A 27,008-nucleotide genomic window follows, 5' to 3' on the forward strand; every position below is an offset into this window, starting at 1 on the left:
ATTAAGCTCATAACGAGCATCAATCTCATGTGCTGCATGTTTTTACTGCTTTTTCCTGGCTCTGCTTAAAAACCTGGGAGCCCCTCGACTGGCTCCATCCAGACACTGCTCCTCTTATCATCCCGACTCCCACGTTCATTCCATCCCTGAGCTCTTATTCACCTCCTCCTAACCTCGACTTTTCAAGCCCATCACACTTTCTTCACCATCATCGTCTCCGTTTTATCACCCCTCACCCACATTCAGACAACCCCTCCCCTCGTCCAGACCGCTGGCCTATCAGTGGCTACAAACTGGGGGATGATGTCATGTGGTGTGGATGTTGTTCAAGCCTGACATCAGAGGGGAGAGAGCTCCTCATTCTTTCCAGAGTGTGACCCAAAGTTTTGGCTCCACAACCAAAAACTAACAGCTCCAGCTTCTTCAGTCCTCCACAAACTCCCCGTTTTCACAGCACCACACAACTTTTTCCTGTGTCCTCTGCTCTTCTTACGTAGACCCATTTTTATTTTCATTTTTTTTAAGTAAAACTGAAGTTGTTATAATGATAAAAGTATTGAAACACCTCTGATACTACCACAAATGAGAGATCATACTGTTACACTGTTACACACTTATGCTCAAAGACACAACAAGTAAAAAGTATCTGACAAATCACTTTGTGAGAAAAAAAGTCAAAAGAGGCATCTGGTCAGAGCTAGAATAACATACCTGTTCAGCTAGCATTAGCATCCTGCTGTTTAAAATCATACATTTAAGTTAGCTAGAAAGTTAAAACTGCATAAACAGCTACACTGTAGCTGTCTCATAAGCTACATACAGCTAGCCAAAACAACTGGTAAAGAATGAATCTCTGCAAATTAGCTTCCAAGCTAATGTAAAGTTAGCTAACAGACTTATTGTTCGCTAGAAATTTTTTAACGCTGCTAAAAAGCTAAAAGCTGCATAACTTAAGCTAGCAAAGGATTAGCTAGAAAGTTGACAAAGGTTAATGTCACTTCTAATCGTATTAAATGGGGATGTTTGATACCACCGTTTTTCAGACTGATACCAGTCAAGTACTCACCAATAGCACTACTACTTTCAGGACATAAAATTTCAATTAACAGCAACAGATTATTTGATCAAAGGCAGCACAGTCACTCTGCCATTAAGTCCAAAATGAATTAGCAAAAGTGCAAAATAGAACAAACTACTGTCAGAGTTTTTGTAGTTTTTAGAAAATAAACTGAAGTGCAAAATATAACAGTTTAACTGTTAAACCACCACGCACACTTGCTGTGGTGTTAAACCGCAGAAATGTAGCGCCAACTACTGGCGAGGAGGAATTACTCCACACAAGATTTCTTTGTCTTGAGTATTGGCTGCTGGTATCGGCAGCCGATACTCATGAGTACCAATAATTTGAAACACGGCTAGTATTGGCCCGATTCCCAATACCATGACTTGCCCAATCCTAGTGTTAAACAATGAGCCTTAAAAAGTTAAATTTCAAAATAATTAAAACTAGAAATGGTTTTCATCTACCTAGGAGGCAAAGCCACAGTAGCTAGCACATTTGAAACGATATGGTACCAATACCCAGTACCTGGCAATCAGTATTGGTTCTAGTTGGTACTAATTTTCTGTACTTTTTGTGCGTTAATGTGGTAATGATAATTATTTTCAATAATAAAATCTTAAAGTTTTTCAATTTAACACATTTGTTAAATATATAAACTTGTAATGCTGTGTTCATGTCTAGTATGGAAAATCACCTACTCTTCCACTCCCTCACTGTAACAAGTACTTACAGGCTGGAAGTGGCTAAATGCTAACATTAACTTCTTCAAATTAGCAAGACAGGGGCTGAATTTTACTGGTTTTAGTTTTAGCAATACAGCTGGAAAGGCATACATATCTTCATCACAACTTCCTGGTGAGCTTTAAAGTTAGCTAGTTTTTCCCCGACGTGGTTAGACACTAGCATAAGCGTTGACTACTTGATTTTTAATGTCACTATGGACAAATGTAACTCTTGCGTTTCACTCTTCATTGCCTTTTCTGTGGCCTGTTCATCTAAGCCTAGTGAAATGATAAATATCACATCCCCACTTTAAAAAGACTTAGAATCTTTAGCACAGAAATTTGCTACTATACCAAAACTGGTATTAATGAAAATACAAGTATGGGAAAGTCTCATTATGATGAGCCACATTCAAACTAGACAAGGTCACATTCAGCTGCTTTTTGCCCCAACAATGGAGGCCAAACAAGAAGCACTGTGTTTGCACAGCTCCACCTGAAGTCTCCTGTGGTTTACCTCTAAGTGAGGCCAAACTGTCTGCCTGTCCTGTACATGTTCCCCAAGACCCACTACAAACATTTGCTTCATTGAACGCTACTTAGAAGCATGGGATGGACATTAAATTATCTCCAGTTGTTTTTGGCACACCCACTCTCTGGGTGGGAAACAGCAGGAAGTCAGAGGATATGTTCTGCAGATGGCAGAAGTCGAGCACGCTCTTCATGACGACAGGAGATTAAAATAACCTGGAAACCCATGCATGCTTTGAAGATTGACGCTAAAAAGTCATGAACTTCACTTCACTTCACTTAATGACTTTAATGACTGATTATAACATGGGTATTATAGTCATTCTGATGCTGTAATAACTGTTTCAATCGCAACAAATGAGCATTGATTACCAGGTAAAGTACCTGTCCTCGCTAGCGTAACTATCACCTTAATTACCTTCATCGTCTTTACTGGCACACACTGTAGAGCCCTTCTTCTGACTACAAAGGAAAGAGACGACACTTTGGCAGCTTCAGAGAGCAAAAACTCTCTTTGGGACCACAATAACCGTGCTAGAAACCAAACCACAAACCACCTCAGCATACAGTAAGTGCCACTTTACTCCTGACAGCTGCACATACAGAGAAACGGTCCACTAAAGACGTTTGCAGGGGAAAGAGCTGCGATTTAGTGCTGTTAAAAGTAGGAAAAGAAAGTTTTTTAATCACATTTCACGGTAAGCTTGACCTTTCAGCGTTCTGATATATGATATATTGTCTTTTATATCTGGTAAATATGTTTAAACACTACTTCCTTTTCCCCATTTGGACTTCTTTGAACATTTTAATGTCTTGATTTAACAAATAAAAACAGCATAGTCTTCTACAGGAGAATGAAAATTTGATAGACTTGTTTTAACTCCTCGTGTTTGATTATTTCTTCAAGAAAAACAAGAAACTCAAGCTGTCAGAAGAAGCTTCCTCCAAAAACAACTCAACCTGCCTTCTCTTTTCTCCTCTTTCTTGTTCAACATGCTGTTTTTTTTCTGAAGAGAAACTACAGGATCTGGAGTCTACTCACCTAATTGGCCTGTCAGTGACATCAAAAACATTTTTCGTGTGTGTTTTTATGCTCAACACCTCTCAGTGGTAACCGAGTCTGGCAAAAGTCAACACAGCATCAGTTTTACCTTTAGAGGAGGAGGAGGAGGAGGAGGAGGGGGCAGGAAGACCGGTTGGAAAAGAGAGCTGAGCCTGAGCACAATTTGGAAACTATGTGGCATATTTTCCATTTTCTGCACTCACTGGAGCCTGTCCTGTCTCCCGACTGGCAGACACACAGCAGGAGGGCTTCAAACATCTCTCGCTAAATATCTGCTGGTTCCCACAGGAACAAGAAGTCTGTTACAGGGGCCATGGCAGCTGGATTTAAGACAGTCCTGTATCACCTCTGTCTCAAAGTAACAACATTTCTCATTATCAATATAATAATTCTGAGTGATGTTAAATAAACTGTTGAACTATAACTGAACAAATATTAAAAATAGGTTTTGACGCCTATATACGAAAAAGTTCCAACCAGTTGGAAAATGATTTAGTGTTTAATAATTATCATTTAGCCAAACCACTTAATGGATTTGTGTTTCTAGATTCATGATGCAATAAAATACAGAACTGTTCATGACATCTATTTCCACTAACTAAAAAAATAAATAAAGAAAAAATACATTTCATAGCATGAAGTCATAGAGGCATAGAAATGCTCATCCAGCCTGTTTCCTGCATGTCACTCCCCACTCTCATCCTGTTTCCTACTCTATCTGCTGTCCTATCATCTCTAAATAAAGGCATAAAAGCCCAAAAACTAACTCTAAAAATAAAGAAAAGCCCACCAAAAATTAGTTTTCCAATTGGAAATCAAGCTTTAGATATTTTCTGTAATATTTATCACTCATCAAAATCACTAAGGTTTGTCTAATTGGAATTGTTCAAAGCCAAAATCAAGATAAACTCCTGTAACAACTGCACTGTTGTCCATATTTTGGCTTTTAAGGGTGAAATGTGCACAAATTAAAGGTGAATCAAAGATAAGTAATATATAGGTTTTGAATGGAAGTCATTGGTAAAAGTTGACTTTCAGTTGCTAAGACAGGCGCACCCACATACAAAGACTTTTCAACTAAGGGGAATTTAACTATCGATATCGGAAGTTACCGTTTGAATTGTGAACATTTAAGTAAGGATGGGTATCACATTAGGTACTTTTATAGGTACCGACCAAATTCTGTCAAAAGTATCGTGTACCGATTCTCGTGAAATCAAAAGGTTCCATGTTTAGGTACCTAAATGCATCGTTGTGACGATGCAGAGGTGGAAGTGGAAGAATAGGTGATTTTCCATGCTGGACATGAAAGCATGCATCTTGAGGTTATATATTAAAGAATACATATGTTAAATGGAAAATAATTTAGATTGTATCATTTAAAAAAATGATATTTATTTTAGCACTTCAACACACAAAAGTACTGAAATTTGGTACCATTGAACCAGTACCGAACCATTTCACAACTGAAAGGTACCCATCCCTACATTAAGTGTTTAAATTGTTTGATAAAATCATTTAAAGTCATCGTAAGATGTCAAAATAGAGTTGTTAAGCAGTAAATGTGTTGTCGTGAATGTGAAGAGTAAACACTGTCAATATTGAACAAAATATTGATCAAAGACGCTATGAGGAGGATCTGTTTTGATTGGACTGCATCGCCACCTTCCGGCCTGGAGTCTCACACACACTGTTGTGAATTACGTTTAGTGAGGTGTGTGTTTGTTTCAGAAATTTAAGGTAGTTAACAGTACAGTTCCGCAGCGCTACGGTTTGAAACATGACGACAAGCAAACGTTGTAGTAGCTGGCAATTTATAGGGATGCCGATATCAGGTATTGGCGCTGATCAAGCCCCTAAAAGCTAGATCGGGTATCAGTGGGAAAGGATCGGTCCAACCTTGACACTCAGGCTAAACTATGATTTAGTCTACAAGGTATAAAATTTTACAATCAAATAGTCATTTCTGTACATTCTGGGGCATTTTTTAACCAAACTGCTGTTAAACATTTAAAACACTTAACTTCAGTAATTCCATATTTACTCATTTTTGTCTTTTACTCAAACATCACCAATCTTATCCCACAGTAGAGCACGCAGGTTATTATTATTTAACACTAGTATCAGATCAGGATCAGTATCGGTTGATGCCCGAAGTATTGGTATTGGTATCGGGACCAAAAAAGTTGGATCGGTGCATCCCTAGCTATATGTAGTGCTATCGGCAGCCTGATGCTCCGACGTATCTGTAGGCTAACGTGACAAGTTAAAACTGTCAGTTTGTAAGTAGTTTAGTAGCTGTTAATATTTAGCATAGCTAGCAGCCCGGTGCTGTGAGACGTGTCTGTAATGTGTAACCTTAGTGAATCCTTAGTGAGTCATGTCCTGTCAGTCATCTACCAATCAGTAGGGATGAGTACCTGTCACATTTGAAACAATACGGTACTGATGCCCGGTACCTGGCAATCGGTACCGGTACTCAACGGTACCAAGTTTCGGTACTTTTTTGTGTTTATGTGGTAAAAAATATCAATTTGTTTAATAATTAAATATAAAAAGAATTCAATTTAACAAATTTATTCTTCAGTATATAACCTTGTAATGCTGTGTTCATATCCAGAATGGAAAATCACCTACTCTTCCACTCCCCCACAGTCACAAGGATGCATTTAGGTACATAAACATGGTACCTTTTGGTTTTACATGAATCAATACCCGGTACTTTTGACAGAATTCGGTCGGTACCTATAAAAGTACCTAATTCGGTGCCCATCCCTACCAATCAGAGCTAACGTAACCTCACTCTTCATTTTATTGATAGACTCTCAAGTGTGAACAGACCACTGCAGAATAACTGCTGACTGTGGGTTGGAGTCAACATTAGCACAAACAGTTTAGCCCTTTTAGCCTTTAGCTCGTGCTCTATCTCTCTCCTGTTTATCTTTCTTCTGCTTTTCTGTCTTTTTTCTGAATTTATCTTCATTCCCATATCTAAAGTTAAAAGACTGAGTAAAAAATGAAACAACTTTGCGGTAGAAGAACAATAGAATATTTTACTTGCACATACATAAGGAAATGAATGCGAGAACAGATACTTCCTGTGTCTCTTGACATTGAGCCATCTAGTGTTGTCGGTGCTTGTTTGACTGATGGTTTGGATTTAGGGTTTTATTCCCCATCATATATCTGTCCACTGGCTCTGCAGGCCAACTTTAGTGGCGGTGATGTCATATTTCAGCCTTTTTGTCTGTTCCCGTTGAGCAGCAGTGAGGTTAAAGGTCACCTGGCTCAGCATCAGTCACATCAGTCAGCCTCTGTTACTAATTATTATTGAGGGCCTCAGCCTCACAGACTAATCCCCCTTTAAACAAGCACAACTCTGACGGGACAAAGACAACACTATTCCTTGTGCCTTGTGCCTCTCTGTGTGGTGTGTGTCCCTCCACAGGGTCATGTTTAGGAGGCACAAATATCCACACAAAAGCCCATTTTAGGCACCAACCAACCCGATTCTGATTCCTCACAGTGATGCAGGGAGAAACGAAAAGTTTCCTCTGTTGTGATGCACATCAGGTATCTCCAGGGAGTAAAATAGCCCACAAAAGTTTCCTGTCGTTTGTTAGATTAACATCAGGCTTTCATCTCCAGCCACAAAGCTTTCACACACATAGAAAGAGCAGAAAAGGAAAGGTAAAGAACCTCATTGTAATGATGAAAACCTGTCAGCGCTTGTCAAAGAGAAAAAAAAGTCAGACAGAAAATCCAGACGTGAAACCACAAATAGAAATCTAACCTTAAGGCTGAATCTATAGCCTCACTGAGGCAGCAAAGACTCGAACTACAAACAAATGCAGCACAGTTGGAAAGCTGGATTCAAGGCTGATTTGTGGCAGATTTGGAGTACATGGCATGTGATAGTTAATTTGATTTGTGATGGTGTGCATGTGTTTGCTTGGGTGGCAGGGTTTGGAGATTACAAGCTGTGGACGGAGGATGTGGTGGCTACCACTATCACCACTCCATGAAATGAAGCTCAGGGCAGGGATTGGGGATCATCATTTGAACCACAGCCACACTTTGCCTACACTGTAATCAGAATGGAGGATCTCATTGAACCATGATCTACTTCACAAGAGGATCTTAAATCAGCCAAATGGGCTTGTTTCATAAAGAAGCATCGACCAAAAAGCCTGTTAGACCTTAGCTTCTGCGTTGGTAGATTATAAGGGAGAAAAAACACAGAATATGATTCTTACCTCGAAGACTTCTTCATCAAGTATTCTAGTTCCAAACACGATAATTCCCTTGTTATCGATGATGGGGTGGGCACTTCGAAGCAGCTTCTGGGTGGTCTTTTTTTTACAGTCCAGAATGAGGGTGATGGTCTGCTTGTGCACACTGATGGCCACTCGATGCCATCTGCAAAAAAGAAGGTGCAGTTAATTCACATCCATAGTAGATTAGAGCCTCATTTGAAATCCATTTTTGGTGTCAGAGACTTAATTCTACATAGTGTCAGATATTGCAGTGCGATGAGCCTGATATCACACCCAACACAGACAGATTTGGCAAATTGTATGGTTGTCCAACATATCAACTTCCTTGCTGATTGCTTGGATGTCTGTGAAATCCAGTAATGTTGAATAACTGGATGTTTAAAAAAGTTTGCAAATCACAAGACACAGAGCTTTGTTTAAAAGAGTTGAAACTTGAACATTTATGTGACACCATTACTTATGCTCAATGTAATTAAGTCCAAAACTTGATCAGTTTCCTAAACTTAACCATGTTGGTTTTGTTGCTATACCTTATCGAACTGTTACGTGTCATGACTGAACCACGTGTGGTTGATGAATCTGCATCACTAAAGCCCCGTTTCCACCAAGCAGTCTGGTTTAGATCAGTGCGGTTTGGATCGGTTAAGCCTGATCCTGTTTGCGTTTCCACAGCTAACAGCGCCCCCTCTTGGTAGGTGGCGTTGCAGAGAAGGCTAAGTGCTGCAGGGAGAAATGCAGCTGCTGTCGCACAATAAGTGACGAGTCGTCCAACCAACCAATGGTTTGCAGTGTTGTAGCTCTACCCTCTGGTATCAGACCGGTTCAGTCTGGCACTCCAACAGAAGGGTCCCAAACAGTGAGACTCTTCGAGTCGGTCATTTAGGAATCTATCCAGGGATTAGTCAGTGGAAACGCCACAAAATGGGTGTTGTACCGAGATGAACCGCACTGAACCACTCGGTGGGAACAGGGCTTTACTGTGAAACGACTCACAGCAAGCTTTATTTCAAAAGCTGGAGCAGACATCAGCTCGTTAAACCTGGTTTATAATCTACTTCGAAACAACAGTGTTGCCTAGGCTACAGCACTTTTGACGCAGAAGTCTGCTTTACACTTCCTCTTAAATGTAACTGTGCATTGAAACAACATGGACCAGTAGCCCTGTGTTCGATCCGCTGAGTGGAATTGTGTTCCCTGTATTTACAAAATTAACAATATCATCGCACATAGGCCACACATTTCATGTCCTCCTTTGTCCTTTCTTTTGATAGTTGCTATGTGAATGACTAGCAACTTGGATTGACCTCAATTTACCATAATAGGCCAAAAATCACTGGGAAAAAGCTCGCAGAAAAAAGTGAGTGGGACCCGAAACGGGCAATCTGTTGATCATACAGACCACACCGCCCTCATGTGTATGGGAGGAGTATTGCAGAAGGACGCGGCCTCACCAAGAAGTACGTCATGCTCACAGAAGTAAAAAACAGGCTTCAGTTCATTAGATCCAGATCTTCAAAACATTTGAGGTTGCTAAGCTACCTATAATGGTTTTGACATATTTCAAGTGAGTAAATGATTAAAAGTAAGGCTGGGACAACATGCTACTTTTGGGACTCTCATTAGATTTTTGGGGTCCCGATTCAATTTCAAATGCGATTCCTTGGATATTTACAATTTTTGTGTTTTTTAGTTTGCTTGTTTAACACCAGACCAGGTGAAAAAGTTAAATGATGATGCTTATGTCTACAGACTATATCAGGTGCCAATTTTCCCATAAAACGCACATCACGTGAGTCGAAGGGAAACATTTCGCCCTCTGCTGGAGAAAAGTGGTACATTTTTTTTCCAATCTGGTTTATAAACAAAATCTGAAAATAAGAGTTTGAACTTGGAAAAAAAATAGATTTTTTTGACAAAGAATCCCAATTTTGATATTGTCAAACAAAAAACCCAGACATATCGTATTTTGATTTTTCCTTCCATCCCAAATTAAAACCAAAAGTTTAGCAACTGTGCACATTAATCTAAAACCAGTCACATAAGACCATATTCAAGCTTAACAAACTGAACCTGCAATCAAAGCCTGATACATCCATCTGGACCGTGATTACAGGGGAAGAAAACACAAACACCAGTCTTCAACTGGCTCATGTGCATGTCACTACAGAGATTAGTCAAGCCCATGTCGGTTCCACCTACTTTCCATCGGCCAGGTTGACTCCTCTGAAGAGTGGGTAGTCCTCGGGGCCGGGTTTCCCTGTGTGGTCCTCGTACAGGAAGACTGGAGATCGACCCACTTCCAGACCGAGCTGCTGGATGCCCTGTTCATTGTACACGGACAGCAGGAAGGACTGGCTGCCCTTTTTCGGCTTCACTGTAGCCATGATGGAAAAGTCCTCTGGGAACACATCACCTGTGGAGGCGGAGACAGAAAGAAACAGTTGGGAGAGTTAAAAGTAGCTTCAAAAATTCATCATCAAATGAAGGTCTGATGCTTGTGCCCAGGATTTTGTAATCGTTTTCTCGTAGGAGACAGGATGTTCTCTTTGGAGCCTGGAGAGTAAACTGATTAGGTCGTACTTTTACAAGACAGCAATGTTCCAATACAGACTAAACCAATAATTTAGATAGGAAGACTTGGGAAGATAGCCCTTAAGCACCAAAGGAAACATTTGGGGTGTGTGGTTGCCAAAAAGGTAAGCCAATAGGATCAATGCGAAGGGATCGTCGCCAAGCTCCGGGCCGATGAGAGAAAAAAATACTGAGAATTTAGAAGCAGAAGTACTTCAGAGAATGAGACGCATAATGAGTTAAGCAGGTGATCCTGAGAGAGTTTCTCGAACTATCCTCTCCTCCACGTCATTCCTCCACAGCTGATTGATCTAACAGACGCTGAGACGCTCCAGCAGAGATTAAAAAGGGGGGAAAGGAGTACAAGAATGTACAGGAGAAAGAGTCACAGATACACAAGGCTGGAAATGGTGATTATTCTACATCTTAGGACAGAAACAGTGACAAAATGACGTGCTGTCTCCATCTGTGTGCCTCCATATGCAGTATTTACTGTTTCCTCCATTTTGCTGCAGCGTGAGGCACATCTGCAGGACAGATCCCTTTAGTGGGGTGTTCTCAGGACCCCAGAAAGAGGGCGGCCTTTTCCAGCCCTCTGAGCAGACTGTGCTCTCATGTGGAGGTCAGACTACACTCCAGGCAAACACTCACAAGCGCTCTGATCATTGAGGTTTTGGAAAGAAAGGACGTGAAAGCAATCTGGCTTCACAAAAAAAAAAACATCAGCGTTGTAAGAAACCAGCTTTCTGGATTAGGCTGAGCATAAACAAAGACACCACTCCTGATTCCAGTAGCAGATTCTGAGATTTCCAGACAAGCGGGAAAGAGGCTGGGCTTGTGGCTGCAGTGGTTTTGTAGCACCTCGTGCAGCCACGGTTTTTAGAATAATAGATGGAAAATGTTAGAGTGGAGGGACTTGGGGAAAGGCAGCCAATCAGAAGGGGTGTAGAAAGGGGGAACGTGATGTGGAAACCTGAGGTTAAGGAAAGATCGTAAAGGCTGAGTCGAATTAATCATCCTACTGGTGTGGAAAAGTTTTCATGAAACGGGATTACAACTGGTAAAAAATGAAATGGGAATTGTGGATAGCTGTTACTGGTAAAGTTTGACAGCCAGAGATGAAGATGCCCACTAGAGTCTTCAGGAATGTCCTAAAAAATAAAGTTTTACAGGATTAATCCTGCTCAATCAACTCCCACAGGTCTCTATACATGTGTGTCAGTGTCTGAGTCTACTTCAAACCCCCTCCTCTGCCTGGATGTTGATGTTTTGGTTGTTTCTGGACGTTTCTAGACAGAGAGTACAATTAAAAAATAAATCTATCCCATGTAATGTCAATCATGTTTGCACACTTTCTCAGAAACTTTTGTCCAGCATTGTTTTTTCAGTACGGGTAAGTTTGTTTCCTGCATAGTTTCACTACTTTGAGACACTGTAAGCTACTTGCAACATCACATTTTCACATTTTCTGACATATTTTTCCTAAGTATTTTGGGCGATGTTTTGATGACAAATGAAGACTTGTGAATATGCATGTATTGCAAATTTTTTTGCAATTAATGCAAAATAAATGCATCAGGTTCGGTGTGTAAGGTGTCTTTTTGGTTTATGGATCCAAAAAACAAATCTTCCAAAAAATGGACTCAGTGTGCAAAAACCCTAAGTGTGGTTACCTCAGTGTGGCTTTGCGTGTTGATTAGCGTGTTAAAGAAGCTATCCTGAGCTATGTAGAAAGTAAACAAAATGCCAAACAGATGAGCTTTCCTAAATGGGGTTGAGAACTTGCAGCACAGGACGCAAATTAGCTTTTTGCTAACCAGGTATGTGTCAAATACCGGTGATTAGCTTGTGCTAACATGCTAATTTAGGTGCACGGCTTTCGAGTTTCTCCCACGTAGAAACGCTATGCTACAGATGGTTGCTCATCTAGTGAGTGTGTTCACATAGCTCGGGTTGGAGGCTGTGGGTGTGTGCTGCTGCTGGCACTGAGCCCAGGAGGAGGAGCCCAGTTTGAATGTTGTGTTTACTAACAAGTAACAAAATATACCTGCAGACCCTACCTTTAAGAAGAGAAAGTGGAAAGGAAAGAAAAAAAACACTGCCAAGAAATTTTTGAACGAAAGTCAATGGCAAAAACTATGTTGTTTTTTTAAGAGGGAATACAGTGTAAGATATTATTTCATAAAATATCAACTATTAGGGGTCGCCCTCACAGCTTAAGCCTGTGTCACATTCACAGACGCATGTTTTTTGTCACAGTGGTCATAGGATCCAATCCTGATCACTTGTTGCTGTCCTTTCTAAAAAAATGTCCAAAATTCCTAAAAAGTTTACTTTTAAAGATTGACACTGTCCATGTCCCATTTTAAATACGGACAACTGGATGTTAAGCATGCACTAAGCTTTCAGGAAGTTGTCAAGATCACTGCTTGTTTGGATGCAAACAGCCAAATATTTTACCTCAACCTCTTTGGATTACAGAAACATAAACAAGAAGAGAGTAGATCAGAAGCTCCTGAGCCCAGTTCTCACACTGACCCCTCTTTAATCTATTTGATAGACTCCCACCCTGGCTACACCTAAGTGTCTGTTTGCCTTCCGTCCTGGTCTTCCTGCCTTTTCCTATGATTCCTTCATTAATGCCAGGCTTCAGAACACATCATGCGGAGAGCACATGCCTTGGCAGCGTGCTCCCACAGGAATTCAGCTTGGCATCATATGAGAAGCATCGCTTTAATTGACAGATGCTTCGACGGGAAGGTGTAAGGAGGGAGGGAAAAGAGAAATCAGACAAGGGTTGGAAAGTTTTTTCTGGAGGAGTTTAAAAGAAGGTATCTGCAGGTTTCAGGGAGTCACATTTAAGACTTTTTAATGCCAACTTAAATGACATTTAGGGCTGAAAACACTGTAAATAAACCCAATGATTGGGGGATCCTGCTGTACTGCAATCCAAGCTGACATCATCCAGCCAATGCTCAATAAATTTGCTGTTACCCATGATGTCAAATTGGCTAACCAGCATGCAGAAAATTTAAATCACTAGGATTAAAGCAAAAAAAAAAGAAAAAGAAAAAAAATGTTAAGACTGTTTTACTGAAGAAAAAAGAAAAAAAAAGAAAAAAGAATAGAGGTGGGTTTTTTTTTGTTTTTTTTTAAGAATCAAACTGACACATTTTTTTTTTCAAACTAAAGATCTGGGCTGACAGATATGAGCTTGCCTCTGTTTTAATAAATAAATAAATTAATTAATTAATACATAAATAAATAAATAAATAAATAAATAAATAAATAAATAAATAAATAAATAAATAAATAAATAAATAAATAAATAAATATTCTTTATATTAATTAACATATAAATAAAATATATCATAAACATATATGTTAATCAAATAAATTGAATATAAATATATAAAATAAATACTATTAAAAAAAACTAAAAAATTAAAAATTAAAAAAATATTTTTGAAAAATAACATTAACAAGTGCTGCCCCCCAAAATTAAAGACATTTTAGGGCCTTAATTTTAGATACATGAATTTAAGACTTTTTTAAGACTTTTCAAGGATGTGCAGACACCCTGCCGGAGGAATATTCTGAAATCAAAGTGTCATGCAGCGGGAAAAAAAATGAGAAAGCAAATGCCAAAGCAGACGTGATGAAGGAACATCTGTCGTTACTTCCTGTCGCAGACACAATGACTCAGCGCTGGCTCAGGACATGCTGCTTGTGTGGAGGTCAAAGGTCGGTTGTGGGGTGAAAGGGACACTATGGCACAGAAAGGGAGGGGTTACTGGACTAATCTGAGAATTTAAGGTGTTCATCTGGAACCAGGACAAAGCTGTCCTGTGGTATTTACACTGTGAGGATTCATGTTTGTTGGCGTCCAAGTGTCGCACAAAGCGAGGGTGGAGAGGCCTCAAGGGGGCAGTGAGAAGAAGAGAAGTAATGAAAGTAGAAAACGGAAAACTTTCTCTTTAGGACTTTCTAGCTAAGTATGAGTGGGGGTTGTTCAAACGAAGTAAAAGCTCAGGTTTCTCTGGAATGCGTCTTTCAAATTGCGACTTCAGGCCACCAGATGAGAGATAGCCCACTCCTCATTTGGTGTGTGTCTGTGTGTGTCTGAGCATGTGGACACGTGGGAATGGAAAGGCTTGTGGTGCCAGCAGTCCTGGGAGTTTACACTGGCAACCCTTCTGCCATGAGAGTCTGGCTTTAAAAAGTCTGGGAGAGAATTTAACCCAACAATTTCCTCTAGATTGAATAACCATTCACAGGCACTTGTCATTTAAAAAAAGTGGGATTTAATAGCTTGAATTTTCCCCTGGAATATTCTGCAGGAGAAGCCCTGGAGGAGGCTAAACCCTGGCTTCAGTTTCACCCCAGCGCTTGACATCCACACCTCAATTTTTAATCTTAAAGAGTCGCTACGAAGAATGCCTCAGAAGTCAGGGAGGGGCAGGAGTAATGCCAGCACTTTGGCAGATCATCCCTCTATCTGTCAGTGTGCATACAAGCAGGTAAATGGGGTAGAAAGTCTTGTAATTGGTCATTCAGTCATCACAGTGTCCAAATCCTCCTTATGGATGAGGCAAGCTGCATTCCAGTGGGATTGCACATTGCTGCAGAGATAACAAGTGTACCTGTCTGTCTCTCGCAGCGTGTTCTTTGAGCCGGGCAGTGATCCTGATGTTGTTATGGGGGACTGAAATTACCTATGTGACAACTTTGAAGCCTACCAAAAAAAAAACAGGTTTTCTTTAGGGGTCTAAAAGTAGCATTAAACCCAGCTTTATGGACGGATTGTGTTACTGGACTGATTACTCCTGCGTCTGATAATGACCCACCCTCTTCTTCTGAAGACCAAATGATATGAGCTAAAAGTTGATAAACTGCACATTATGAGATAATGAGGGGATGAAACCAGAAGAAAGTGCAGAATATGATCTTTTTAATTGATAGTACGGAGACATCTGAGAGCACGGCTGTTGTCGTTAGCTGTATTAACTATAATGATTAATATTTATCTCCTGCTTCTCTATTTTGAAAGGTTGTACACTGCAAAAACTAAAATCTTATCAAGTGTTTTTGTCTTATTTCAGTAGGAAATGTTTTTTTAGACTTAATATGAGCCAAACTCACCTGGCTAGTCCAGAAGAAGTCTCATTCAAGTTGTTTAAAGACAAAAATGAGGTTTGAATTGCTTAAACAAGTTTTAAAAAATCTGCCAATGGAACAAGAGAAAAGTTACTCGTTTTGATACATTTTTCTAGTTTCAAGCAAATTTTCTAGTAAAGTTTCTTGTTCCATGGGCAGATTTTTTTTTAACTTGTTTCAAGCAAGTTATATCTAATTTTTGTCTTTGAATAACTTGAAACAAGACATTTTTCTGGACTGTTCATGTGAATGTGGCTCATATTAAGTCTAAAAAGACATTTTCTACTGAAAATAAGACAAAAACACTTGATAAGATTTTACTTTTTTCAGTGTACAACCCAAATTTTTTTGGTGATTTTACTTCCACCTCTTCTTTAATATGATGAAAAATGATATTCTTCACTGTCTCTCTCAACATCCTGTTGTTGCTTATGCATGGTATTCTTCTTAAGTCAAAGCAACATCTACTTTATAAAAGATAGATATCTGAATTATTAAATTTGTCAGTGTGCGTCAGATTGTACAAAGATGGACAACATGACAGATCCCTAAAAGTGAGGCCAAAACATTTAAAGCTCATCCTACTTAGCCTGAATTTCCCTTTGGATCATTTAACTGTCTACTTATCAATCTATTAAGGGTGGGAGGAATAAAATCTAAGTATCAAGTTTTTCATGTTTTTTGTTCATAGGTCTGATGGGGTTTTTTGTTTGTTTGTTTTTTCAAATTTGAGTCCTTAATTTTAGTTTTTGTTTCTAAACTGGGTTGGAAAAATGTTGTAAAAAGTGACTCACTTGTGATGTGCATTTTTTGAGGAAAATCTGGCTCCTGATATAGTCTGTTGACATCATTATCATCATCATCATCATTCAACTTTTTCATATGGTCTGGTGTTAAAGAAGCAAACTAAATATCACAAAAATTGGAAATATCAAAGATTCTACTGGCTGCAGTGTGGGAGATAAAACATGCTTCTCCATGTTGATGGATGGCACATGTGTCAAACTTTAAAATTAAAATACACATTAAATATGTGTTTCTCAAAGATGGGTTTTGTCAGTAAAGCTAGTTCTCATCAAGCTAATTTATACTCAAGTTGCTAATTTCCTGGAAATTTTGTTTATCATTAGTTAATTGATGTTAAAAAAAATAAAATAAAAAATGTGCGTCTTATTTAAAGATCATTATACTGACATAAGAGTCATCAAACTTTGGATAAAAGTGGGTGCGCTGTTACTTTTGAGGGAGCACAGGTGGTCGAATGGTCTAGGTTGTGCTCCATGAGGTTCGCCCTCGCACAGGTAGACTGGGTTCTAATCCAGCCTTTGTCACTCTCCACTCTCCTTCCTATTTCCAAAAATCACCAGGACAAAAAGTTAATGCTTATTGTCTTTGTGTTTTGGCTTCACTTTTGTTTAACAGCAGAAGGTGAAGGCATGTCGTCCATCTTTATGTCCCATCATTGATGCACCTTTCTTTACACAGACTTGCCAGGACACAGGGAAAGTTTTAACACAGTCGTCCAAGACATGGGAAGTGTTTTGTATTAAAGTGAAATGAGGGCAGACAGCTTCCTTCACTTCTCCTTCATTTAATAAAGGTAGAAAGGACCCTTCTGTTCAGAGCGCCTCTGTAGTCTCAAATGAATCATCCCTTCCACATGTTTGCCTAATGATTGCATGTCTGCACTCGCTCTTTTCCAACACATCATCACAGACCGTCTGTGGTTACGGGGTCACGGGCCAGTGTTTTCTCATTGGGAGCTTCTGCGGTTTTAATCACAAACATTATAGTCAAAACAGAAGGAGAAATTAGTATGCCTTTGTTTTCCATTTGTGGCTCTGTTTTGGCTTCAGGAGACAGGATGCTGTGCTGATAATTCAGGCAAATTGTACCTCCAGGCAGGGAGCCAGAGTCATAACTCAGTAGCGTAGTTTGTTAAAGCGGGGAAAAGTGTGAGCTCAGAAGTGAAGCTGCCTCCTGGAATATATGAGCTGTACATTGTCTTGATGCTGAGGCGAGATTGCGACCACATCACACGCCTCGCCACAGACGGCTACTTATTCCGTTTGCACCTAAAGACTTTGTGGTGCCTGTGATGAACTCCTCCAAGCTGGTTTGTTTTATGTGGACTGTTATTTTGGATGAGCCAGAGTGGTGTGTAATTACAGCATGCGTATCTAAACGGAGACTCACATTGGCTCGGCTGTCACAGAGCTTCAAAGTGAGGAGTATTTGTTTGATTGGGGAGCATGATAGGGCACGCAGACCGACTTTAAGCCCCAAAGAAGAGCCGTGACATGGATCAAAGGTCCACTAAGGCCAATGCAACGCCTCAGAGGACCATGAATGGGGCCGTCATCCAACCCAAGCTTTGTGGGGGGGATTTACTCACAGGAAGAGTGATTAGTTCTCCCTGTTTTCTGCCTCTAAACCACATCCATGCTCCTCTTTTTGTCTTTAATCTGCAGAGAATCCAATCACCGTTTCAGAAACAGGTTATCTGGGGTGACATAGTTATGGTTTCGAGTTTCTCTACTGTAAAAGAAAAAAGAAGAAGAGGAAAAAACACTGCAGGGTTGAAGAGGAATCATAGAGGGAAAGATTATGGCGCTGGAGGGAAAATAAAGAAAAAGAAGAGAAGAAGAAGGAGGGAGGAGAAGGAGGAGAGCGGTACTGCAGCGCAAAGCAGAAACCCAAAGCCACGTCAGCACAACCGAACAAGGCAGGAGTGGAACCCCAGACTTCCCTCCTCTTCACCACCCCTATTTCACTGATTTTCCATCATCCGGCTCCTCCTACAGCATCAGATATTACAGGGCTGGATTCCTCATGCATCCGGTGTGTGCTTCACAGGGGGATAGCATGCTTTATCTTAATACATCCCTTAAGTTTCTTTAACAGCGAGCGCAGGCTGTGAACAGACAGCATATGCTGCAGGAACAGGGTAAACACGTCCACAGGGATGTGTGTGCGAGGGATGAAACAGCGTGCAGAGAATCTCATAAAAGAGAAGATAGAGCCGACATAAATAATCAAGTTACAGGAGCCAATAAAAATCTACCTGGAGGGGGAGGAAAGGAGAAGGCAGGTGGGAACAAATACAGATTGCTTTCCAGTGATGTTGAAATGTTTTAATCCCAGTTTGCTGCAACGTGGGGTGAAAGGTCAAAGAGATGACCAAATGGCATGATTGTGGATGAACTCAGAGGACGCAAAAACAGCTTTGGGGAAAATGTAAGACGGGACATCATGCATACCACCACCATTTGTGACAGGTGGCACTCAGGTTTTCATGGCTCTACTGCCACCTGCTGTGTCGAAGTATGGACCAAAATAAATACCCCTTCTCCAATAACACAAATAATGCACAATGTATCACTTACATATCATTTCTAACTTTTTTTGTCATTCATTCTTGCACTAAGTTGACACATGAGCTAAAGCTAACGTTGCAGCTAACGTTAAAGATGAATAAATGCTAAGGGAAAGATCAAAGAAACTCAGATTGTGACAAAAGAGAAACATGGGGCAAACTTTAAAATCACGTCTAATGATTTTTTTATGTTTACTTCTGCTTTCCATAATTTAAAGCTGCAAAACTACGGTAGCCGGAAGGTGTCAGCTGATTTGCAAAGCAACAACATGAATGCAAACGCAAAAACATGAATGCAAAAGCTACAACACAATGAATGGATGACATTAGGAAAAAATAATATATTAATTACTTTTGCAACTTTTCTGTCTCCGTTGGGAATATGAACCTTTTTCACTTCTGTTGTGGCGTTTGCATTCATGTTAAAGCTTTTGCATTCGTATTGTAGCTTTTGCATTCATGCTTTTGCTCACACATTCATGTTGGAGCTTTTGCATTCATGCTTTTGCTCTTGCATTCATGTTGTAGCTTTTGCATTAGTGTTGAAGCTTTTGCATTCATGCTTTTGCACTTGAATTCATGTTGTAGCTTTTGCATTTGTGTTGTCGCTTTTACATTCATGCTTTTGCTCTTGTATTCCTGTTGTAGCTTTTGCATTCATGTTTTTGCTCTTGCATTAATGTTGTAGCTTTTGCATTAGTGTTGTAGCTTTTGCATTTCTGCTTTCGCTCTCACATTCATGTTGGAGCTTTTGCATTCATGCTTTTGCTCTTGCATTCATGTTGTAGCTTTTGCATTAGTGTTGAAGCTTTTGCATTCATGCTTTTGCACTTGCATTTGTGTTTTAGCCTTTGCATATGTGTTGTAGCTTTTGCACTTGTGTTGTAGCTTTTTCATTCATGTTGTAGCTTTTGCATTTATGCTTTTGCTCTTGCATTCATGTTTTTGCTTTTGCATTCGAATTTTTGCTCTTGCATTTGTGTTGTTGCTTTATAAATCAGCTGACACTCACAGGCCACCGTACATATCAGACCAATCAAAGGAGTCATAAGTGGTCTTCAATACAAAAAAGAAGAAAGAAAAGTTTTTCACACTCTATGTAAAATATTAGTGTATAAAAATATATATAAATACAAAAAAATAAAAAAATGATGGGATTCTATTGGTTTGGAAATAAAAGTTTGTATTCTCTTTGGAGATAAACTGCAAAAGTATTTTCAGAGAAACTAAAACTATGTTCTGAGGTAGAAAACATAGTTTGTGTTTGTGACACTCACCTGGATACAGCTGGTTGGTGGGGGCGCTGAGCTGGGCTTCTTTTGATACTCTGTATGCCACATCTGAACCTTGTGTCGACCTCCTATTCGCGCACAAACCCGTTGTTTTTGTTACCCCTTCGGGTAAACTGTAGAAATCTAAAATCTTCAAGAGGTCTGCTGGTTCCGCTGTGGGAAGAGAAAAAGGGAAAAAGAAAAAGAAAGGATGTCAGTTTTTCTTAAAATGGGTCGAATTCCACCTAAATTGAACACTAAAGCACACATTTTGCTGTTTTCGCAAAACATATTTAAAGATAAACCATCCCATACTTAATGCCTATTGAATGAGCCTAAATTATGACCCATTTTCCAACCATTCCCTCCATTTTCTGTTCTCTGCTGACTCAGAAGCTCTAGTTACTCAGCAGGAGAGTTGGCTGTTGTGGTTAACAGATGATTTCAGTTATCCATTTTGACTCTAAACAGAGATGTGCCCATTTATAGAGCACCATGATCATGGGTTACAGCTGCAGCTCAACCCACCCTTCCACTCAGCTCCCTGCAACGCTGAGTCCACCGCTGCCTCCCTTTAGGCCACAAACATACAATTAGCACACTTTCAGGCCGATCATCCTGGCTGCGACCGGGCCACCACAGGAGAACACTGGGTCAGAACAATGTGACATGGGGTTTGACCCTGGACCGCACCTCTCACATGCCAAAACCACCCAGGACAAACAGCTGTTCCTGCAGCCAGATGCGCTCACAACAAGCTGCACAATGACAAGCATCCAGCCTTGTCCCGGTGCACTATAGGGACACCGGGTCGTGTCTATAGGGACAGGGACAGGGTCTTTTTAAAGGCGGGTAAACACTAAAACAAGGAAGTGGATTCAACAAAAGGACTTTATGGCACCTGAGTTTACGAAATAAAACCAGACAAAAGACAAAACACTGTGGGATTCTGCTACTAGATGCCTTTCTGTGTGTGTTGTTATGTGACTGTGGACTCTCAAAGGCACAACCCACACACAGGTACAGCAGCCCTAGTGTCAGGCTACAAAGACCACACACCGTTCAGGAGGAGAAAAAATGTTCAATAGCCCCATCCATCCATCTGAGAGCTAAAGGGAGGCTGGGAAAGGTGGAGAGGGGAGTGGGCAGAGCAGGAGTGTTTGCACATTCTGCGTTACCCTGCAACCTCCAACCTCCAGCTGGATGTCATTACACATGACTCACGTGCAGCAAAGATCAATTTAGAAAAAAAATGAGACATTCTTAAACAAAGGTCTCCATTTATGAGCTCTCTGGCTGCAGGTTTTTATCCACAGCTGTACAGTGATTCAAGGAGGGAAAAAAACTTCCTCCTCATCAGCTCAGCATAACTCAAACTTCTCTAGCTGCGTGTTAGCAGACAAGCAGAAAGAGGGCATTTCAAATCTGGACTCCCAAAACCTCTATGATCTTCATCTGCCAACATAAAATATTAACATCACAGACATTTGTGATGGAGGAACTTTAGTTACACAACAAACTAAAACTTAAACACACACACTACAGCTTCATACACCATAATAAGTGTTTAACAAACTGAAACAAGCAAAGGTGTCAACCTTGGGATAAAACTCTTTGTTTCACGGATGTTAACTATCACACACTGATTAACAGAACGGACTGTGAGCTGAGCTGCCACTACCTTATTTCTACACACTCTGATTGTTTTTAAAGCTTGTTTAGACCAGTAATCAAAGATTTAAGCAGTTTTATATTAGCAGATAAAGTCTCCTTGGAGGCAGCTAGCTGAGCTGCCACTTCATCTAAGTGCACACTTTGAAGTCAAGTTAGAAAACCAATACTTTAATTTGTTAACATGGTTAAAACTAGGACCAATGTTGCTTCAAATTAAAAAAAAATGTGTTTCTTTGGGGGCTGCCAGCTGAGCTGCCACTTGTTTCTAAGTGCAGGGTTTAATATCAAGTTAGAAAACCATCACTTTAATTTGTTACACGGTTAAAACGAGGACCAACGTTGCTACACATTTTAAAAAATGTTTTTCTTTGAGGTCTGCCAGCTGAGCTGCCATTTGCTTCTAGGTGCACAGTTTTTTATCAGGTTAGAAAACCATTACTTTAATTTGTTTATGGCCAAAACCAGGATAAATGTTGCTTCAAACTTTAAACAATGTGATTTTTAGGGGCTGCCAGCTGAGCTGCCACTTGCTCCTACATGCGCAGTTTGATATTGTTAGAAAACCATTACTTCAATCTGCTGACACAGTTAAACCCAAGACCAATATTGCTTCAAAATTTTTAAAAATGGTTCCCTAGGGGCTGCTGGCTGAGCTGCCACTTGCTTTTAAGTGCGCAGTTTGATATCAAGTTAGAAAACCATTACTTCAATCTGCTGACACGGTTAAAAGTAGCACCAATGCCGCTTCAAATTTAAGAAAAAATTTGTTTCTCAAGGAGCAGCCAGCTGAGCTGCCACATCCTTCTAAGTGTGCGATTGGACTTCAAGTTAGAAAACCAGTACTTAAGTATAATTAAAACCAGGAATAATATTGCTTCAAACTTAAAAAAAAAAAAAAAGTGTTTTCTTAGGGGCTGCCAGCTGAGCTGCCACTTGCTCCTAAGTGCATAGTTTGATATTAAGCTAGAAAACCATTACTTTAATTTTTCACACTGTGAAAACCAGGACCAATGTTGCTTCAAACTTTATAAAATGACTTTTCCTTAAGGGCTGACAGCTGAGCTGCCACTAGCTTGTTTTGGTTGCTTAGTTTGATCCCCTGTTAGGGTACCATGCCTATTATTACTTTACAAGGTTTCAACCAGGATGTTTAAAGATGAATGCAGCATTACATTTAATAAATACTGAGAGCTGCCAGCTGAGCTGCCATTTGCTTGTCTCTAGTTGATCAGTCTGATTTTGGAGCATGACTCTCATCTTTTACCAGATTGTAACCAGGAGATCCAACTGCTTTTGGAATTTCATTGTCGAAGATTTTTTATGTCTCTGGGGGCTGCACGCTGAGCTGCTGCTAACTTTGACTCATTCAAGAAGTTTGGTGTGGCACCAAAACAGAAACGAGACCAGAATCCCTCCATTGAATGGATAAACACAACAATATAGTCTCCAAATGAGTTAATGATGACAATACTGAAGAAAACTTGGAATTATAGTGTGATTCATCTTTTTATTCATAATTTTTCTGTCTCTATCTTCGAGTAACTCATGCTTCCCGTTTGCAGTTCCAAACAGTCATCATATCATATCACAGACAAGATAAATAAATAAATCTAAATTATTGACCCACATGTTTCAAACAACCCACCTAGTCTAACATTTCCACTTGTCAAAAAAGATCACTGCATTCAAATTAGTGGATACCACAGGATGACAGTTTGAGCCGGTCAAGGGCCTCAACCAAACACAGATTTGTCTGTCGTCAACTTGTAATGAAGAGACGGACCGAAACTCACCAACCAGCCAGGAGATGTCTGTCATTCACCACCATGACAGAGGCTCAGTTAATGAGCTCGTCTCTGGAGGGAGAGGGTAATAATGTGTCAGGGTGTCAAGTGATAGGAAATGAAGTGGCTCTGATTGACCTATCGTTGACCAAAATCTGTGTCCTACATTGTTACAAGTAAAAAAAAAACATCATAGAGAAGTTGTTCAAACCACAGGCAAAAATCAGCTCCTGAGACGTAAACTGTAAGCTGAAGTTTCAAAGAGTGAAGTAGGTGACACATACACTGGCACAAAAAGCATTTTCATTTAATACCATTTTAACAAGGACCTTGGCTGACCAAAAGCAAAGCTTACAGTTGCTGCCCTTTACTCAGACAGCCACAAATGTTCCCTGCAGAAAACCACAACCTCATGCTGCAACACTACAGTCATTCTTTCTAAGCTGCCAACATCTAACTGTACTTTATTTCTTAGGAGGTAGATCAATCAATTTGCTGACGTTTGCAACAGGAGTCCTTACAAGGCATGGAAATAACCTCTGTCCTGCTGTTAAACACAGTGACCACTGTGCACAGGATGGAGCTAACATGTCAGATTAACCCCACACTGCAGTATAAAAATCTGCAAATGCTTGATCGCGTTCATGTAGTTTTGCCTCCCTTTTCCATCTCCTTTTTCCTTAAAAGGACACTGCATTGCATAAGCCTCGCTGCAGGAAACCCTGGTGGTGACAGGTACCAACACTTACTTCATATATTACCTAATATAAAAAAGACACCCCTGTTTATACTCATGCAGGTGCAAAGGTACTTCAAAACGAACCTGATTACAGAAATCATGAGCGTTTTAGCGTCATTTTGTCAGGAATGCTGATTATAAAGTTGTTTATGGTTTTAAACTTCTGTAAAAGTAGACTGTCACAACCATCAGTGTAAACAAGCTTCATTTATCAGATGTTTCCCACAAGCAACCCCCATTTTATTAATTTAGAAAAGCAACAACACACAAGCAACTGCAGATAAATGATTCAAACACATTCCTCAAGGCAACAAACTCGCCATCATAACAATATGGCTGTCACAAAATGAATAACAGCATCATAATAACAGGCCGCTCCACACCACAGAGAAATAAGAAGCCTGCAAGCGGCCTCCAGTCAAAGCTAACCATGTCACAACCCCATGTGAGGAGCGGGCTGGTGTTCCAGCTAATCTACACTGACATGAAGCTAATCTCATGAAGATCAGCAGCTCTTTGAAGGAAATATTTCATCATATTCACATGGCTGCCACTTTCCCTCTCTATTAGCAGCTTGTTTTTCATGTCGTATGACTGTGTTTGAGGTTTTAATTTGAAGTTAATGTAGCAATCATATCATTTCACTCTTAAACAGATCAGTTTCAAAGGGATAGCAAGAATCATGAGGGACATGAAAACAGAATACTTGATATTAAACATAAGACAAGTAAATGTATTTTTAGCCATTTGCTAGCTTATTCTACCAGGCAGTTATACACTGCATGTAGCGGTTGATAGTGTTAATTAATATACCAAAATATGGCTTAGCTAACAGTAATGGGAGCTAAGAGTTGTCTGAATGAAAAGATTAAAAAACAAAATTGTATATAGCCAAGCACTACCTAATCCTTTCCAAATGCTAACTTCATACAACATGCAGTATTAGCCACCTCCTAGCTAATATTGCCTTTGTTTTGGATGAATTAATCGCTAACAATAGCTGTCACTAGCATGACTTAATATTGCAGGAAGAATTTTGGTGACAGTAATGTAGCCAAAGCTAGCATTTCATTGATACCTTACTACAGCAGCATTAGCCACTTTCTAGCTAATAGCCTACTGCTGTTTTTTCAAGGAACCATCAAATGCTAGAAAAAAAAAGCTGCTACTAGCATAACTTAATATTGCAGGAAGAACTTTGGCAAACAGTAATGTAGTCAAAGCTAGCATTACAATGATACCTTACTACCACAGTTTTAGCCACTTTCTAGCTAATAGCTCTACTAGTGTTGAAGGAAAAGTCAAATGCTAACAATTGCTGTTACTAGCATGACTTTATATGGCAGAAAGGACTTTGGGGGAGAGTAATGTGGTCAAAGCTAGCATTACAATGATATCTTACTACTGTAGCATTAGCCACATTCTAGCTAATAGCTTACTGCTCTTTAAGGAAAAGTCGAATGCTAACACTACCTGTAACTAACATAACTTCATACTGCAGAAAGAACTTTGGCAAAGAATAATATAGCCAAAGCTAGCATTACAATGATACCTTACCACCATAGCATTAGCCACATTCTAGCAAATAGCCTACTGCTGTTTTTCAGTAGAAGTCAAATGCTAACAATTGCTGTTACTAGCATGACTTTATATGGCAGAAAGAACTTTGGGGGAGAGTAATGTGGTCAGCTAGCATTACAATGATATCTTACTAGCATTAGCCACATTCTAGCTAATAGCTTACTGCTCTTTAAGGAAAAGTCGAATGCTAACACTACCTGTAACTAACATAACTTCATACTGCAGAAAGAACTTTGGCGAAGAGTAATGTAGCTAAAGCTAGCATTACAATGATACCGTACTACTGTAGCATTAGCCACATACTCACTACCAGTTTAATGCTGTTTTTTTTTCAGGAAAAGATAAATGCTAATAGCAGCTGTTTATAGCATGACTATATACGGAAGGAAATATCTCTAAATAATAATGCAAAATGCTAATATCACAATATTACCTGAACAGTGCCGTATTAGCCACTTTCTAGCTAATACCGCTGTTAGTAAGGAAGTCGTAAATGCTAACAACAGCAGTTAACAGCATGACATTGTAAGGAAAGCTTTGGCAAACAGTTGAAGTTGGTAGAAGTTAGCAAAATTGTAGTGGCATCAATTGATAGTGCAACAAAAGTGACCACTTTTGTTTTCTCATGTTGTAAACAGGAATGTATATGAAACAAAACTATTCCTAGCCATGTTACGGCCAACATTAATACTGTTTCAAGCCTTAAAATTCAAGTTGATTACATTATCAAACGAACAAACGAACAGCCATGTTAGCGTGAAGCCATGCCTCATTAACTATAGTTTTAGCCACTGCTAGCTGTATGCTACATTCATTTTTTTTTCAATGGAAATTGTCATGATTTTCCAGATCTACAACCTTTACAACAGCTTTTGAACTTTTCATCCTGACAGAAAGACTAAGAGAAAAACACTGCTCTCTGGACGTGGTCAATCACCATCTGGATGCCCCTCATCTCACACCTGTTAACCCCTTTTTCCTTCCATAAACCAGTGTGCTATCCAAACGTTCCACTTTTTCATTTCAAATTTCCTTTTTCCTCGAGCGTAATCCCGTTTTATCAGCTTTTTCATGGATGTTTTTAGATCCCCTGAAGGATCTAAAAGTGACCACAGGGCCTCTGCAGGGTCACCTGGAGGTGAGCCAGGGGGAGAGGGCCAATTAGCAGCTTACAGGAAAAGAGCAGGAAGGTGAAAGGA

General features: G+C 39.8%; 1 protein-coding gene across 2 annotated transcripts in view; it reads right to left on the reverse strand.

Annotated features, from left to right (window-relative positions):
• The window catches only part of col5a1 (procollagen, type V, alpha 1), a 119,407-nt gene that overhangs the window by 75,969 nt on the left and 16,430 nt on the right, over positions 1-27,008 (reverse strand). For both annotated transcript variants that reach the window (XM_074689819.1, XM_074689818.1), the window contains exons 2-4: positions 20,038-20,205; positions 9,856-10,069; positions 7,636-7,798 (exon numbers count right to left, since the gene is read on the reverse strand). In XM_074689819.1, the coding sequence (XP_074545920.1) occupies positions 7,636-7,798; positions 9,856-10,069; positions 20,038-20,205 (545 nt within the window). The remainder of the gene's footprint in view (positions 1-7,635; positions 7,799-9,855; positions 10,070-20,037; positions 20,206-27,008) is intronic.

The sequence above is a fragment of the Halichoeres trimaculatus genome, unplaced genomic scaffold, assembly GCF_033239565.1.
Source record: "Halichoeres trimaculatus isolate MK-OKI-2021-1 unplaced genomic scaffold, fHalTri1.1 fHalTri1_scaffold_16, whole genome shotgun sequence".
NCBI lineage: Eukaryota > Metazoa > Chordata > Actinopteri > Labriformes > Labridae > Halichoeres > Halichoeres trimaculatus.